The sequence below is a fragment of the Pecten maximus genome, chromosome 9 (genome assembly GCF_902652985.1).
Source record: "Pecten maximus chromosome 9, xPecMax1.1, whole genome shotgun sequence".
Lineage (NCBI taxonomy): Eukaryota > Metazoa > Mollusca > Bivalvia > Pectinida > Pectinidae > Pecten > Pecten maximus.
Genome location: NC_047023.1, coordinates 13,353,718 through 13,368,760, shown reverse-complemented (window position 1 = coordinate 13,368,760; position 15,043 = coordinate 13,353,718). Strand labels below are relative to the sequence as shown.

At 34.9% G+C, this 15,043-nt stretch overlaps 1 protein-coding gene across 1 annotated transcript; it reads left to right on the top strand.

Moving 5' to 3' along the window:
* The first annotated feature begins 626 nt into the window (after window positions 1–626).
* On the top strand, window positions 627–2,813 carry LOC117334968 (TELO2-interacting protein 2-like). The gene has a single exon (XM_033894837.1). The coding sequence runs from the start codon at window positions 778–780 to the stop codon at window positions 2,326–2,328; it is 1,551 nt and encodes a 516-aa protein (XP_033750728.1). The 5' UTR covers window positions 627–777; the 3' UTR covers window positions 2,329–2,813.
* Window positions 2,814–15,043: the final 12,230 nt, after the last annotated feature.

The window sequence follows — 15,043 nt, the reverse complement described above, 5'->3', positions numbered from 1 at the left end:
GGAATGCCTGTATTAATTGATTGATGGGACTTGTCGTTCTTGTTCCGGTTATAACCGAGCCTTTGACAGATTACACAGGGACTTGAGAATTTGTTACAGTCTACAAGTATTTGGACCTTCCAAACCTGGTGGTTTTTTTTATTTTTAGATTTTTTTTTGTTTTGGGCTAGATTAAAATTCGGTAAAAATGACACCCTCGGTGTTCGGATATATGATTTTGGGTGACATTTTACCGAATTTTAATGTGCTATACACACCAGGGAAGGTCCAATTACAAGAAAACGTGTTTCTGAGGTTTTTCTTGTATATATAACCAACTTATGAAATATGTAAGTTCTTTCTATATAGGAGAATAAAGAGTAAAGCTTAAAATTTGAAAACTGGCAAAAAATATGCACTCCTACACTCAAAATAGAATGATGTAGCATTTATTTTAAACTTTGATTTGACACTATAGATTCACGTCAATTCAACTTCGAATGAGAGCTTGAAGGATATAGTCACTAGTAATAACATATCGTGAAATTATAAGTGGTGTGAGCTACGCCCTCTCCCCTTACTTTGTGTCCGGAACAACGAGACTTTTATTTCCATTTCCGTTTCCGGTTTTAATTTTAGAATATCCCAATAATGGCGCCTTCCATAACACGGCAGTGTTGACTGGACGTACATGACTTATGGTCTATATGTTAGACCGAATGAAAATATTGCCAACATAGAGCTTTTGAAGTAACACATGAGTGTTGCACTAATGGTAACGTTGTTATATTTGCAACCATGGAGGGATTGAAAACATTGTTTGATGGTTTCGTAAGGAACAATAGTCAAAGTGAAAGTAGACATGATTTCTCCAAGATATGGTCGCGCTATACATTTCAGGACGTTCTGAAATTCCTTAGACAGTTGAAAAGGAAAACAGATCTTTGTGTTAATGTTGAAGTCGCTACATGCCTTATTAAAGAATGTAATGACGAATGGCTTATTGAAAGCTTCCAACAGGAAGACGCGTGCACTGGGATCTGTCTCCATAAAAGATTACAAGAGATCGTCAGCGCTGTACTTGTGCCAACTTTCCATGACAAGGAACATTATGCTTTTGATTCAAGTGACTTCCCCTCCGTTGCATCTCATGCAGAGAAAATCATTTCGTTTGTGACAGCGTTATTTAACCGTTTGACAGATTTGAGGAACACATTTCCACAAGTTACAAAATTAATATACAGTTCCTGCCCCATTGTTTTGTTCCTTACATTACAACATGTTGAGGAAAGACTCTGGACTACACAAACCTCCAAGAAATCGGCCGAAAACATGCTCCAGTGTTTAAAGCAACTTCTAAATGTTGATGAAAATTCAAAAGTGTTACAATGCCACTTGGTACTTAATGATGAAATTGAAAGGACTGAATCGACACTGCTTTACAAAATATTTCAAATTCTGAAGTTGAAATTATTGAGGGAAACATGGAAGAAAAATCCTGGAGCCAAGTCTGTTTTCATGTGGTGTTTAAATCATACATCATTCCCCATTCTAAGTGAATTCTTAGAGAATATATTGCCACCTGCTCTTCTTTTCACAGATGACTACATGCTGGAAAACAAAATCAGCGGAGTAGATTGTCTGATGCATATCATAAACAATGTGTCTGCGGAGGAGTTACGGTGGTACGGACGAGGGGAGGTAATTCTAGAGGCACTGCGTCATCAACTTTACACGAGAGAACCGCCACTTTTAGCCAAAACCATTCCAGCTATATTGAGTATATTAAAGGTTGTAGAAAAAGGTACTCAGACAGAACGAACAGCTGGATCGGTGACTAGGTTTGAAGAAATATACCAGCAACTTCTTCAAAACGCAGAAGGTGAGAACATTTTGAAACTGAGGAGAATATATACCAAGCATCTTCACAGTTTTGTGGAAATCATGGAGATATCTACCGTACGCTATCTTGGTAACACTCTTAGAGTGATCGGACATTTCCTTGAGATTTCCGACTCTCCCGGTGAAGAGGCTAGATTCAACATGCTACTCTTGTTACAGAAGATCATCAGATACTGTTGGCCTAGAATTCCTCGTTACATGGACAGCATTCTGAAAATGCTGGTCAAGTGTTTATGTGATCTGTCACTGGACAGTTTAACAATCTCTGAGGAGATCAAAGGACAGCTTGTGGCGGCCATTAAAGAAACACTGCTTATGATGAAGTGTCTAGATTCACAGAAAGTTGTCGGTCAGTTAGAGCCTTTAGATTATGTTGGCATACCAGATCTTTGCAGAGAAATTTGTAAACATGTGGTAGAGAGTGATGAAACAGCATGTAAACAATAAAAGCCAAGAGAATGTACTTAATATTGTCATCAAAGTATTTACCATCATAGGGACTTCACATAAATTTCCAACCCAGACCATATATATATGGATACTATATTACACATGTACATGTATATATGGACCTTGGTGCCAAGTCACTGTGTTTACCATCAGGCATAAATAAGTGATCCCAAACCAGTTGTCGCAAATTTGGGGAACTAAATATTAATCAGAAAACTACCCTTTTGTAATCAGTAGACTCTCGCGTACTGTTTGTTCAATTAACTTGCATTTTAATATAATACATTAAATTGAAGTTTAAAATTTTTTATGACAAAAATGGATTTATGACAAAATTTTAGTACACTTGTACTTCCATATTTCAATGCATGCATGGAAGACCATTGTAGAAGATATCAAGATTTGAAGATAAACTTTACTTTTTAGTTAAAATCATATTTTATTCAAAATGTGTTCTGATTGATTAAAGATGCAGTATAAAACAATTGTCAAGCTTTTCAATATTCAAACAAATGAAATTCTTTGTGTATACCATGTTGATTCCCAGTCAGTCTAGACCTATTGTCTACCATACTTAGCTCTGTTGTGTAAATGATTCTCAGAGTAAATGAGATGAACTAATGACTTGTAAAGAAGGGGCGACAACTCTGTATATTGACCTACAGTATACCACCAAATTTTCTGTATTGACATTTCTCCTTCACAGTACTGGATAATCACATTAAAGCTTGTACAGGATGTAGTGTGTGGGTTAGGTGTACCAGAGGTAGATGTATACGTACCACATGCAAGGTGATGGCAACCGACAGAAGTACTCGCGTATTAAATCTTGTCCTATATTTAGCCCAGGGAGCTATCACGAACTTCCACTCAGCTGAGAATGGGCTTACCTTGACATTACAAGAAAAAATATAGCCGTGGAGAGTATGATCATCTAACCAGTTCATGCTAGTGGAATTTCTCTTTAGTTTAGTGGTAGGATGGATGGCCGTTTACTGAGGGAGATTGGAAGTCTAGTACAGCATGAACAGGATATTTGTTACACCTGCTTTCAGTTTCTTATTCAGATTTAGAGCTGTCGGCCTCTTTAAGTATAAGCTACAGATTGAAGAATATTTCCTTTGAGCCCAAAGGACCAAGTTTGTGGTTGTCTTTCCTCAGGGCAGTGGTATTTTTCTCCAGCCCAGGGATTAAATATGTCTGCTTATAAAGCAAGAGCTTGTTAGTTAAGGTGGTTGCCTACATTACAACTACACATCAAAAGAGTTATCTTTCTATAATGGAATTCGAACTCACTAGTTATCATTCCTTTATGCAACTTTTTTAGCCCACTATTTAGATCTCCCTGCATTCGTAAACAATCCTTTTATTACTTTTTCTTGAAAAGTATTGAACGGATATTTGTTCAAACTTCATGTGTAGATTCCCCTTGGTCCCTAGTTGTGCCAATTCAATTTAGACTTTTTATCACAAAAACAAAATGGCTGACAAGAGGCCATCTTGAATTTTGAGCATTGAAGTTTGTTATTATTACTCGAGGAGAACTGGAGGAATATTTTTTAAACTTCACATGCAAGTTGCAAGTCTTTTTATCAGATTATTAGAAGGAAAAGTTGAGGGCAGATCAGCATGACATATCAATAAAGATCATTCAATGGTTGGCTCCCAAGATCTCTCTGGGAACTCATTTTTATCAAGCGTGCGGGAAATCCCAATATTTTGCCAATCGGTTGGCATCCAGCAGAAGAGCCAACATGTCAATGAATAGTAACAAATAGAATATCATAATGTGTGCTTCTTCAATGTTGGTTCCAACGTTGTCTATGTATTATACTATAATCATACATTTTGACGAATCATATATACAATTTACATTATATATATACGGAGCCAGGACCTTGGGTTGGGAATTTGTGATCTGGGGACTTGGCTTAGCAAGTCAGCAAATAACTTGTTTCTTCTTGAAACAAATGTTAATAAAAGCTAAATACAATGTATTTTAAAATGTTTTAATATTTTCAACCAGCAGTACAAAACTTACAAAAAATTGATAATGCCCTGTATAAATGATTTTACATAACCATCAAATGCATTAAGTACATCTTAAAAACAAAGTACTAAAAATAGCATACCATTGCACAAAATAAAACAAGATTTAGCTCAAAGAAAGAAGTATCCATTCAATCTATCATCAATAAATTCTCACAAAATAATACCACTGTATCTATATTATCTAAACTAGTACAATATTAAGAGGCGTCTAATCTAAGTCAAACAGTTTTATCAATAAATGGCTGATGTAAATAAAACCACGACTGGTATGAATGATTATGATTTACAGTGAAATTTCTATATATTGCCCCAGCGTTTTATTTTAACAGTAAAAACCTCTTTACAATGCCCTTCGTTTATTTTCAGTTAAAACCTCTTTACAATGCCCTTCAATCATTGCCAACATCCAATACTCCTGGTTTCATCACCAAGCCTCTTAATACCAGATTGTCTTTTCCGAGATTGGTAACAAATTAAAAGTTTTTACTGTACATAACTCAATAATTCAATTTTGTCATTATCAACAAACCTACCTTTGTTTAAAATATTTTCATATTATTAAGACATTTAAAGGATATGCAGTCCAGGATACTGATGAAAGATGGAAAACCTTAATAGGAGAATTAACAGGGACTTGATATAAGTTCCAAACCTATGATGTATCAAAATACCATGTAGTACAGTTACATTTAAAGGTAATGGGGTTTGGAATCAAGTCCCTGTGGGAAAATGAAATACTTGTAAGGGGATGACACTGTTGAGTAACATAGCTATGTACATGTTTAATGGAGGAATTCTAGGTTTACACAAAACTGGAATGGTGTTCTGGGTACATTATTACACAATGACATTGGTAACAGAAAAAAAACATTCACAAGATTACTGAAGATACATTTACTTATATGGGATGGCCGGTAAACAGTACTTATATTGATGTACATGGCTGGTAAACAGTACTAATACAATGATGTACATGGCATGGCTGGTAAACAAAATTCTACTGTTAGTACATGTCAACAAAGTACATCACCAAAAGAGAAATAATTCTATGATCAAATTCTATAGCACACAAGATTAAGTGGACATTATATTTGATGGACAGTTTAACACAGGAAACTAAGAAGGACACTTACATATAACAGTATTCAAAAAGAGTATTATGAAGTAGACATGCATGTTTAAATGAGGTTTTCAATAAAATAAAGAATGCAAGACTAACTATATAGAGTATTTATCAGTACATGTAGTTACTTCGGATGATCAGCAAACATTACACAGGGAAGATTTGTGATAAATTCTTATGTAATAAGTGGGACTACTACATACTCTAAATCTACAATAATGGGAGGTGTACATTAGTATACAAAGGGTACAAGGCTCATGACGAAGAAAAGGTTTACATACAATTTTGTAGATACAGAGTACACAGTAGTTATAAAACAAATTGGTAAGCTTAAACATTGAGTACATGGTAGATGGTATACCAGTTTAAATGGGGTAGATGGTAGACAAGTGAGGAGTGGATACATGGTAGATACGTTTACAAGGGGGTACATGGTAGATGGTAGACAAGTTTACATGAGGTACATGGTAGATAAGTTTACATGGGGTACATGGTAGATGGTAGACAAGTTTACATGGGTACATGGTAGATAAGTTTACATGGGGTACATGGTAGACAAGTTTACATGGGGTACATGGTAGATAGTAGACAAGTTTACAAGGGGTACATGGTAAATAGTAGACAAGTTTACATGGGGTACATGGTAGGTGGTAGACAAGTTTACATGGGGTACATGGTAGATAGTAGACAAGTTTACATGGGGTACATGGTAAATAGTTGACACGTTTACAGGAGGTTCATGGTAGACAAGTTTACATGGGGTACATGGTAGATAAGTTTACAGGGGGTACATGGTAGATGGTAGACAAGTATACAGGGGGTACATGGTAGACAAGTTTACATGGGGTACATGGTAGATAAGTTTACATGGGGTACATGGTAGATAAGTTTACAGGGGGTACATGGTAGATGGTAGACAAGTTTACATGGGGTACATGGTAGACAAGTTTACATGGGGTACATGGTAGATGGTAGACAAGTTTACATGGGGTACATGGTAAATAGTAGACAAGTTTACATGGAGTACATGGTAGATAGTAGACAAGTTTACATGGGGTACATGGTAAATAGTAGTCAAGCTTACATGGGGTACATGGTAAATAGTAGACACGTTTACAGGAGGTTCATGGTAGACAAGTTTACAGAGGGTACATGGTAGACAAGTTTACATGGAGTACATGGTAGATAGTAGACAAGTTTACATGGGGTACATGGTAGATAAGTTTACAAGGGGTACATGGTAGATAGTAGACAAGTTTACAGGAGGTACATGGTAAATAGTAGACAAGTTTACAGGGGTACATGGTAGACAAGTTTACATGGGGTACATGGTAGATAAGTTTACAAGGGGTACATGGTAGATAGTAGACAAGTTTACATGGGGTACATGGTAGATGGTAGACAAGTTTACATGGGGTACATGGTAGATAAGTTTACAAGGGGTACATGGTAGATAGTAGACAAGTTTACAGGGGGTACATGGTAGACAAGTTTACAGGGGGTACATGGTAGATGGTAGACAAGTTTACATGGGGTACATGGTAGATAGTAGACAAGTTTACATGGGGTACATGGTAGATGGTAGACAAGTTTACATGGGGTACATGGTAGATAGTAGACAAGTTTACAGGGGGTACATGGTAGATGGTAGACAAGTTTACAAGGGTACATGGTAGACAAGTTTACAGAGGGTACATGGTAGATAGTAGACAAGTTTACATGGGGTACATGGTAGACAAGTTTACAGAGGGTACATGGTAGACAAGTTTACAGAGGGTACATGGTAGACAAGTTTACATGGAGTACATGGTAGATAGTAGACAAGTTTACATGGGGTACATGGTAGATAAGTTTACAAGGGGTACATGGTAGATAGTAGACAAGTTTACAGGGGGTACATGGTAAATAGTAGACAAGTTTACAGGGGGTACATGGTAGACAAGTTTACAGGGGGTACATGGTAGACAAGTTTACAAGGGTACATGGTAGACAAGTTTACAGAGGGTACATGGTAGATAGTAGACAAGTTTACATGGGGTACATGGTAGACAAGTTTACAGAGGGTACATGGTAGACAAGTTTACATGGGGTACATGGTAGATAAGTTTACATGGGGTACATGGTAGATAAGTTTACATGGGGTACATGGTAGATAAGTTTACATGGGGTACATGGTAGATAAGTTTACAGGGGGTACATGGTAGATGGTAGACAAGTTTACAGGAGGTTCATGGTAGACAAGTTTACATGGGGTACATGGTAGATAAGTTTACAGGGGGTACATGGTAGATAGTAGACAAGTTTACATGGGGTACATGGTAGATAAGTTTACATGGGGTACATGGTAGATAAGTTTACAGGGGGTACATGGTAGATAGTAGACAAGTTTACAGGAGGTTCATGGTAGACAAGTTTACATGGGGTACATGGTAGATAAGTTTACAGGGGGTACATGGTAGACAAGTTTACATGGGGTACATGGTAGATAGTAGTCAAGCTTACATTGGGTACATGGTAAAAAGTAGACATGTTTATAGGAGGTTCATGGTAGATAAGTTTATAGGGGGTACATGGTAGATAAGTTTACATGGTAGATGGTAGTCATGATGTATGTTTGTAACCGATGAACCATGGTTTCAAAAAGGGACATTTTAGATAATTATAAATGTACTAAGTAATATAATATTAGTTATAATGGTCCAATGTTTTTGATGTAAAACAACTATAAACATGACAAAATATACTGTGTTTAGTGCATAAACGATCAACTTAAATGTAAAATAATGATTTTTTACAACAACTAGTCTAATACATGTATATATAATGACGAAAACAATATGCATTTCCATGTTGATATGAGGTCTTTGGCACAACAGTTCATAATCAGTAAGCCTATTCTAAAACATAGTCATGATGCAAGAAGGTTGATGCAAATTAACAAGATTGGTGTAAACTTTTAATACTGTCAACAAAATTATGATTTGTTTAAAAGCTTGGTAAGTTCGGTGTATCAATGGTAACTGCACCAAGTTACCATGTAATAGCAGGGAAAATGCTAAGATTTTTTACAATGTGCAAAAATCTGAAGGTATCTGATGTTTATCTGCCTTTTTAGAATCAACCCATATCAGATTTTTTTATAAGGCAGATAAAACATATTTAAGAAACTTTTGGACTATATCTGCATGAAACCTTCGGATTATATCAGCATGCATTTAATTCATTAAATTTTCTGACTCAAGAAAGATTCCTTGAGAAATGTAACCAGATTTAAATATTGCATAAAGGGATCATGTTGACAACTAACCGACAGATACAGAATCTTTTTTTTTAATAAGCATAATCCAGGACTACTATCTAGTGTGATCATTGTAACGGTTAGTAAACAAAATATGAAAACATATTGAAACAAGAGGCCCATGGGCCTTAACGGTCACCTGATTTTTGAAATATTTCAGTAAATTTGAATGAAAGAATGAATTTCAAAACAAATAAAACAAATGATAGTCAAAAATGTGATTTCCCTATAACTATAGTAAAGTTTATCCCCTCCCATGGGGCAAACGCGAGACCCCAGGGCTAGGAAATTCACAATTATGGTAAAGCACCTTAAGACCCTTCGATCTGTGAAGAGTATTTAATTCTACCTTATTTGGGTTGTAAGAAGAAGATTTTTAAAATTTCAGTTAATTTGACCCTTTTTGGCCCTGCCCATCAGCCCCTGGGGGTCAGTCAGGACCAACATGTACATACCATCAAACTGCCATCCCAAGCTGATAACGTTAACGAAGTTAGAATGAATTCCAATAAAAATTCAACAAATAATAGTCAAAAATGTGATTTCCCTATATAAACTATAGTAAAGTTTACCCCCTCCCCAGGGGCAAACGTGAGACCCCAGGGTCATGAAATTCACAATTTTGATAAAGCACCTTTAGGCCCTTCTATCTATGAAGAGTGTTTGATTCCACCTTATCTGAGAGTAGAGAAGAAGATTTTTGAAGTTTTAGTCAATTTGACCCTTTTTGGCCCCGCCCACCAGCCCCTGGGGGTCAACTAGGGCCAACATGTACATAGCATCAAAGTGTCATCCCATGTTGATAATTTGATACAAGTTAGAATGAATTCCAATACAAATTCAACAAATAATAGTCAAAAATGTGATTTCCCTATATAAACTATAGTAAAGTTTACCCCCTCCCCAGGGGCAAACGCGAGACCCCAGGGTCATGAAATTCACAATTTTGGTAAAGCACCTTAAGACCCTTTCATCTATGAAGAGTGTTTGATTCCACCTTATCTGAGAGTAGAGAAGAAGATTTTTGAAGTTTTAGTCAATTTGACCCTTTTTTTGCCCCGCCCCTCAGGCCCCTGGAGGATGGGGACCATATAATTCACAATTTTAGTTGAACTTTAGCCATAGAAGCTCCCTGCCAAATTTCATTGAATTTGGTTCAGTGGTTTTGGAGAAGAAGTTGAAAATGTAAATTGTTTACGGACGGACGACGGACGACGACGGACAAAAGGCGATAAGAATAGGTCACTTGAGACTTTGTCTCAGGTGACCTAAAAATGATTACATGTTAGCAGAAAACAAAACAAAATCAACGAATATATCAAATACAAAATCACAACCATAATTTTTGTATAGTTTTGGCACACATGAAATAAGTTTGACAACCCTTTTTAAAATGCTTATTCAAATGTATTCATTTTTAATTGAAGAAGGACAAGTTCAGCTATTTATCATTAACGCTGTTCATAAAAAAAAAGAAAAAAAAAGGGGGTAAAATTCAAGGTTTCTCGTTTCATACACTTTAATGTAATTATGTACATTTTGGGTATAAATTACTTATCATTGGGTATTGGCCCTTATGATGTAGCAAATTTGCTTCATTATGAGGCCAAGATGGGAGCTGATCAGTACTTATCTGACTGTTCCATTGGTTTGATGTAGACATCAGCTCTTATCATGGCCTAACAAAGAAGTAAATCCCCTACATCCATGTAATGGGAGACAGCCAGATAGTTACTGATCAGCTTCTATCATGGCCTCATGATGTAGCAAATTTCCTAAGGACCAATATCCCATGACAAGCAATTTATCCAAAAATGCATGGAAACATATCAAAGTGTACAATTGAGAAACATGGAATTTTCCAATTTTTTTTAATTTTCAATTTAAAAAAAAAAAATTTTGAACAGTGCTCTGATTGTCCTAAATAGTTCTCAGATTACACTAAGTTTCAACAACAAAGCCACAATGTCTAGATTGATGTGACTGTTCACCACATTATAACCTCCCAAGTTGGATTTGGCTCCTCCATCTACAAACCAACACCTCTTGTACAGTCACATCTTGGTTTAAATTAAGAACCAAATTAACCGTTACACAATTACATAGATGATCCAGCAGTAAGTATATAAAGAATTGAACAAAGTGATAACATTTATACAATAATCTCCTGTCACAAAATAGCATTACAGAATGTAACTTCAATCATAATATATAAGCTGTCAATATTATTGCAATCATTATATCTACAGACCATACATTACAAAGCACTAAATGAGGACTTGGGTAAAAAATACTATGCTTACAATGACAGCCGACAGCAAATAACCAAAGAATTATAATTTTTGCATTCTAAGCAGCAATCTAAAGTCAAAGAGGAAAATTTGAACCATGAAAGTTATTGTTTCATTTCCTTTAACTGATGAATTACTGTATGAAGCAAATTTTCAATAAAGATTTTGAAATAGTTCCCATATATGTGTAAAATCATCTAATATCAAAACATAAGATACCTGGATTAGTATTTTAATTTTTCACTGCCTAAACGTACAGTGATCATGATCAATTGCTATATAATACTGACAAAACCTAAAACACTTCATGTAGAAATTATAAACAAACATAATAGCACTAAGTATGAATATTTACAAACATACATTCTGAAACAGTCAATGTAACATAAATGTAATCAAAGATGTTCAATCATCAGTAAGCTCATTTGGCATTGAAACGTGATTCACTACTACAATGCTTGAACTGTAATATATCTCAGAGGAGCAGAGAATTACTAGTCAAATTTTAGTGAAATTGGTACTTATGCAAACCAATTATATCATATCATAAGGTATTCTTTAAAAAAAAAGAAAAAAAAAAGAGAAAAAAAAAAGAAGAAAAAAGAGTGCATATGGAAAATTTTACCCTGATACAGAACAGAATATGTGACAACTACCTACAAAATATATTTATATGACAAAAAATACAGCAGCAATCTACAATATCAACAAACATATTATATACATTTAGCACCAGACAAAACTCAGCTATGTTATTGCTAATCTATTGCAGGCCCGAATTAAACAGTTGTGATATTGATACAGGAGAAAAAAAATATGTGATGTTTCTAAAATACATATCTTCCATCATCCAAATTGACCAAGTGTGATATCGGACGCTAAAACTTAATTAGAATCAAAACATAACGAGTTACAGAATACTATAAATCTTTAGAGGGCTTTATGAGATATGTTGTGGACAAGCTTTATATATTTCCAAGGTGGTCAAGTGTGATATTAGATCAATAAACATTGACCGATAGCCTCCAAAATCTAATCGGGTGTATAACTTGATGGCGCAATACTAGGGTGCGAGTATAAACTAAATCTGTGGAGGGTTCATGATATCTGGTGATCACAATTGTTTATACTACAATGTAAGGACAAAATTTAATGAATAAAGTGATTCACCTTCCTTGGGCAGGTGTATCAACACTTTGGTTGAGACTGGGAATTCCCCATAACATCATGGCAACAGTATAATGATGTAACATTGACAATTCAATACACAATGTATATCCTATCGATTGTAGATTCAATCACCTCATGCCCACAATATATTGCATTGATACAACATACCTAAGAAGACAAGAGGATCTGAGAATAATAACCCTGTCTCACCCCCTTGAGAGTAAAACAGGATTTTAAACGTGGGCAAGGTACTCAAGTTGCAATACACTCAGCAAGCCTCAAATTTGGCAACTTAAGAATCTGCCCCTGTCTCAGCCCCAAAGGGTGAAAAATTATGTTATATAAGGGACTCTCTTCCCCAAGACAGGTGTGTCCACACTTTGACTAGTGCTAAGATTTCCTTTTCTCTTGCCTAGCTGGTGTGTCCATACCTTGACCAGTATGAGATTTCTTTTTTTCTCTTATCCAGATGCTGTGTCCACACTGACCAGTCTGAGGTTTCGATTTATCTACCAGGACAGATGTTTCAACAAATGGAGTGGTGTGAGATTTGAGATTTCCTAATCTCACCCTAGGGTTGAAACTGTAGGATTTACCTTCACAACAGTATGATGCACACAACACAACACAACATGTCAACATTGCATACATAAGAGGGCAAGAGAACAATAAGTAGTCACCGCTTAGGAGCGGGAGAAGTTGATCTCAACTATTGGGGTAAGATTCTCAAACACTTGGCAAGTCTTGTATCAACTTAAGAATCTTAACCCTCAGGATGAGATCGATCCTCCAGTCTTGCACCTAAAACAATTCTGTTCATCTCACCCTTGTAGGGGAGCAAAATATGATTTGAAAAAAAAAATCTTTAAAATACAACACACATTTCACAAAACTGAAACTCTACCACACGACACAGATTTCATACTATTGCAGTATTGTTAACATTAAGAACATACTCGATACTAATTACAAAGACCTAACAAAGATTTCACATGAATGAAAATGTTTGCATGTTAATGAACAGTTTCACAATAGCAGTATTCTCACAAAGATTGCACAAGACAGATTTTTTCACACTAATGGCACAAATTCAACTTATAATATTAATGCTCAGACTTATATAAGAGTTCCATTATTAAATACAGTGTAAACAAAATCTGGCAGCTTAATAGCAGAATGCTGATGAAATTTTTGAATAAGTTCCATTTTGGTAATAGTTTAAAATGAGACAAAAGAAAAATGATTATCACCTGAGAAATTATCATTTGACATGAAATATTACAGAAATATATACAAACATATCAAAGGAAGCAGCCATGAATTTATCGATACATATTCTAAGACTTCTATTCTACATACATTGGAAGCAACATAACTACAAAACAAACCTATAGTTCTCTCTTGTATGAACGATAGATCTTCACTGATTCCCCAAAAAATTCGATGAAAATTCATGTAAAGATACATCAATTGTTGGAAGAATATCTTTTTGTGGCTAATTCCAAATTGGCTGGTTTATAATCGGTATAAAACATGCGTATGTATCTGATATAAGTGGAAGAACTGACAGAAGAAAATTAACAAAATTATATATATTAAGTGTTCACTCTGACAACTGTTCTAGCTGCAGCAGAGGCATAAAAAAGACAAATCAGCACCAAATATATTATCGTTAAACAAAAACAGAGCAAAGACAGGAGCGTGTCAAATCATAATGGATGGAAGGCAAAAACTGTTGGAAGATTATTGGTTTCATTTTTTAGTTTAAAAAAAAAAAAAAAACCTGAATGGTATACACAATACTATTTGGCAGCATAATCTGAATTTTAATAATTTGATATAAAACTTCCTGTCAGCTTGAACAAATCTTTAACCTTATTACTATCATTAATAACTTTTTAATTATTATCGATATTGGAAATGAAATAAATGATAAAGAAAACAAAAATATCTCATTAAATACTGTTACTTGTACTCATAGTGTTGATATTTAGTTCATAATTGTTTTGAAACTAGTTTCTAAACTAGTTTCAAAACTGCAAAATATGAAAAAAAGATTGTCTGTTTCTTGAAATTAGCATCTTCGCATAAAAATGGCAAAAATCATCTTTCAATACTGGAAGACTGAAAAATACAAAAAACAAATTCAGGAAAAAACAACCTCTACTTGTAAATTAACCAATTGCGCTGGTCTTGTTCTCAGCAAAGTTAATATCTGTGCTGAAACACTAAATTTCTTTAACTTGTTTAATACTGAAGAAAATATATGACAACTACAAAAAAATGTATAAAATGTATAAAATATTGAATAAAATGGTTCCTACAAAAATAAAACTGCTGCAAAAAAAAAAAAAAAAAAAAAATATGTAGGCACATATTTTCACAAATTTCAATTTTTTGGCATTAATAATTCTGAATTTGTAAATAAAATCAATTGACAAAAACAGAATGTGTACCAGTTGCTGTCTTACTGAAGAGGGTTCTACAAATCAATCTTAGATCTGCAACAAATCTTAATTTGGATGCATTTATATAAAATAAGAGGTTTAAAAACTTTAACAGGAACCTGGAATCTGGTTACGGACATCTTTGGCCGGAGGGTAACTGTACTAGTTTCTGTACAAGTCGGAAGTTAACTATATGGTTTTACTCTGTAGTCAGCATTTTTTATGTAACAGTAACAGAAGCAGCGGCCAAATCAACTTAAAATGTATAACTGTACTTTCATCAACTTTGAAGCTTGAACTGTTTTGGTTACATCTAGTTAATGTTGACTAC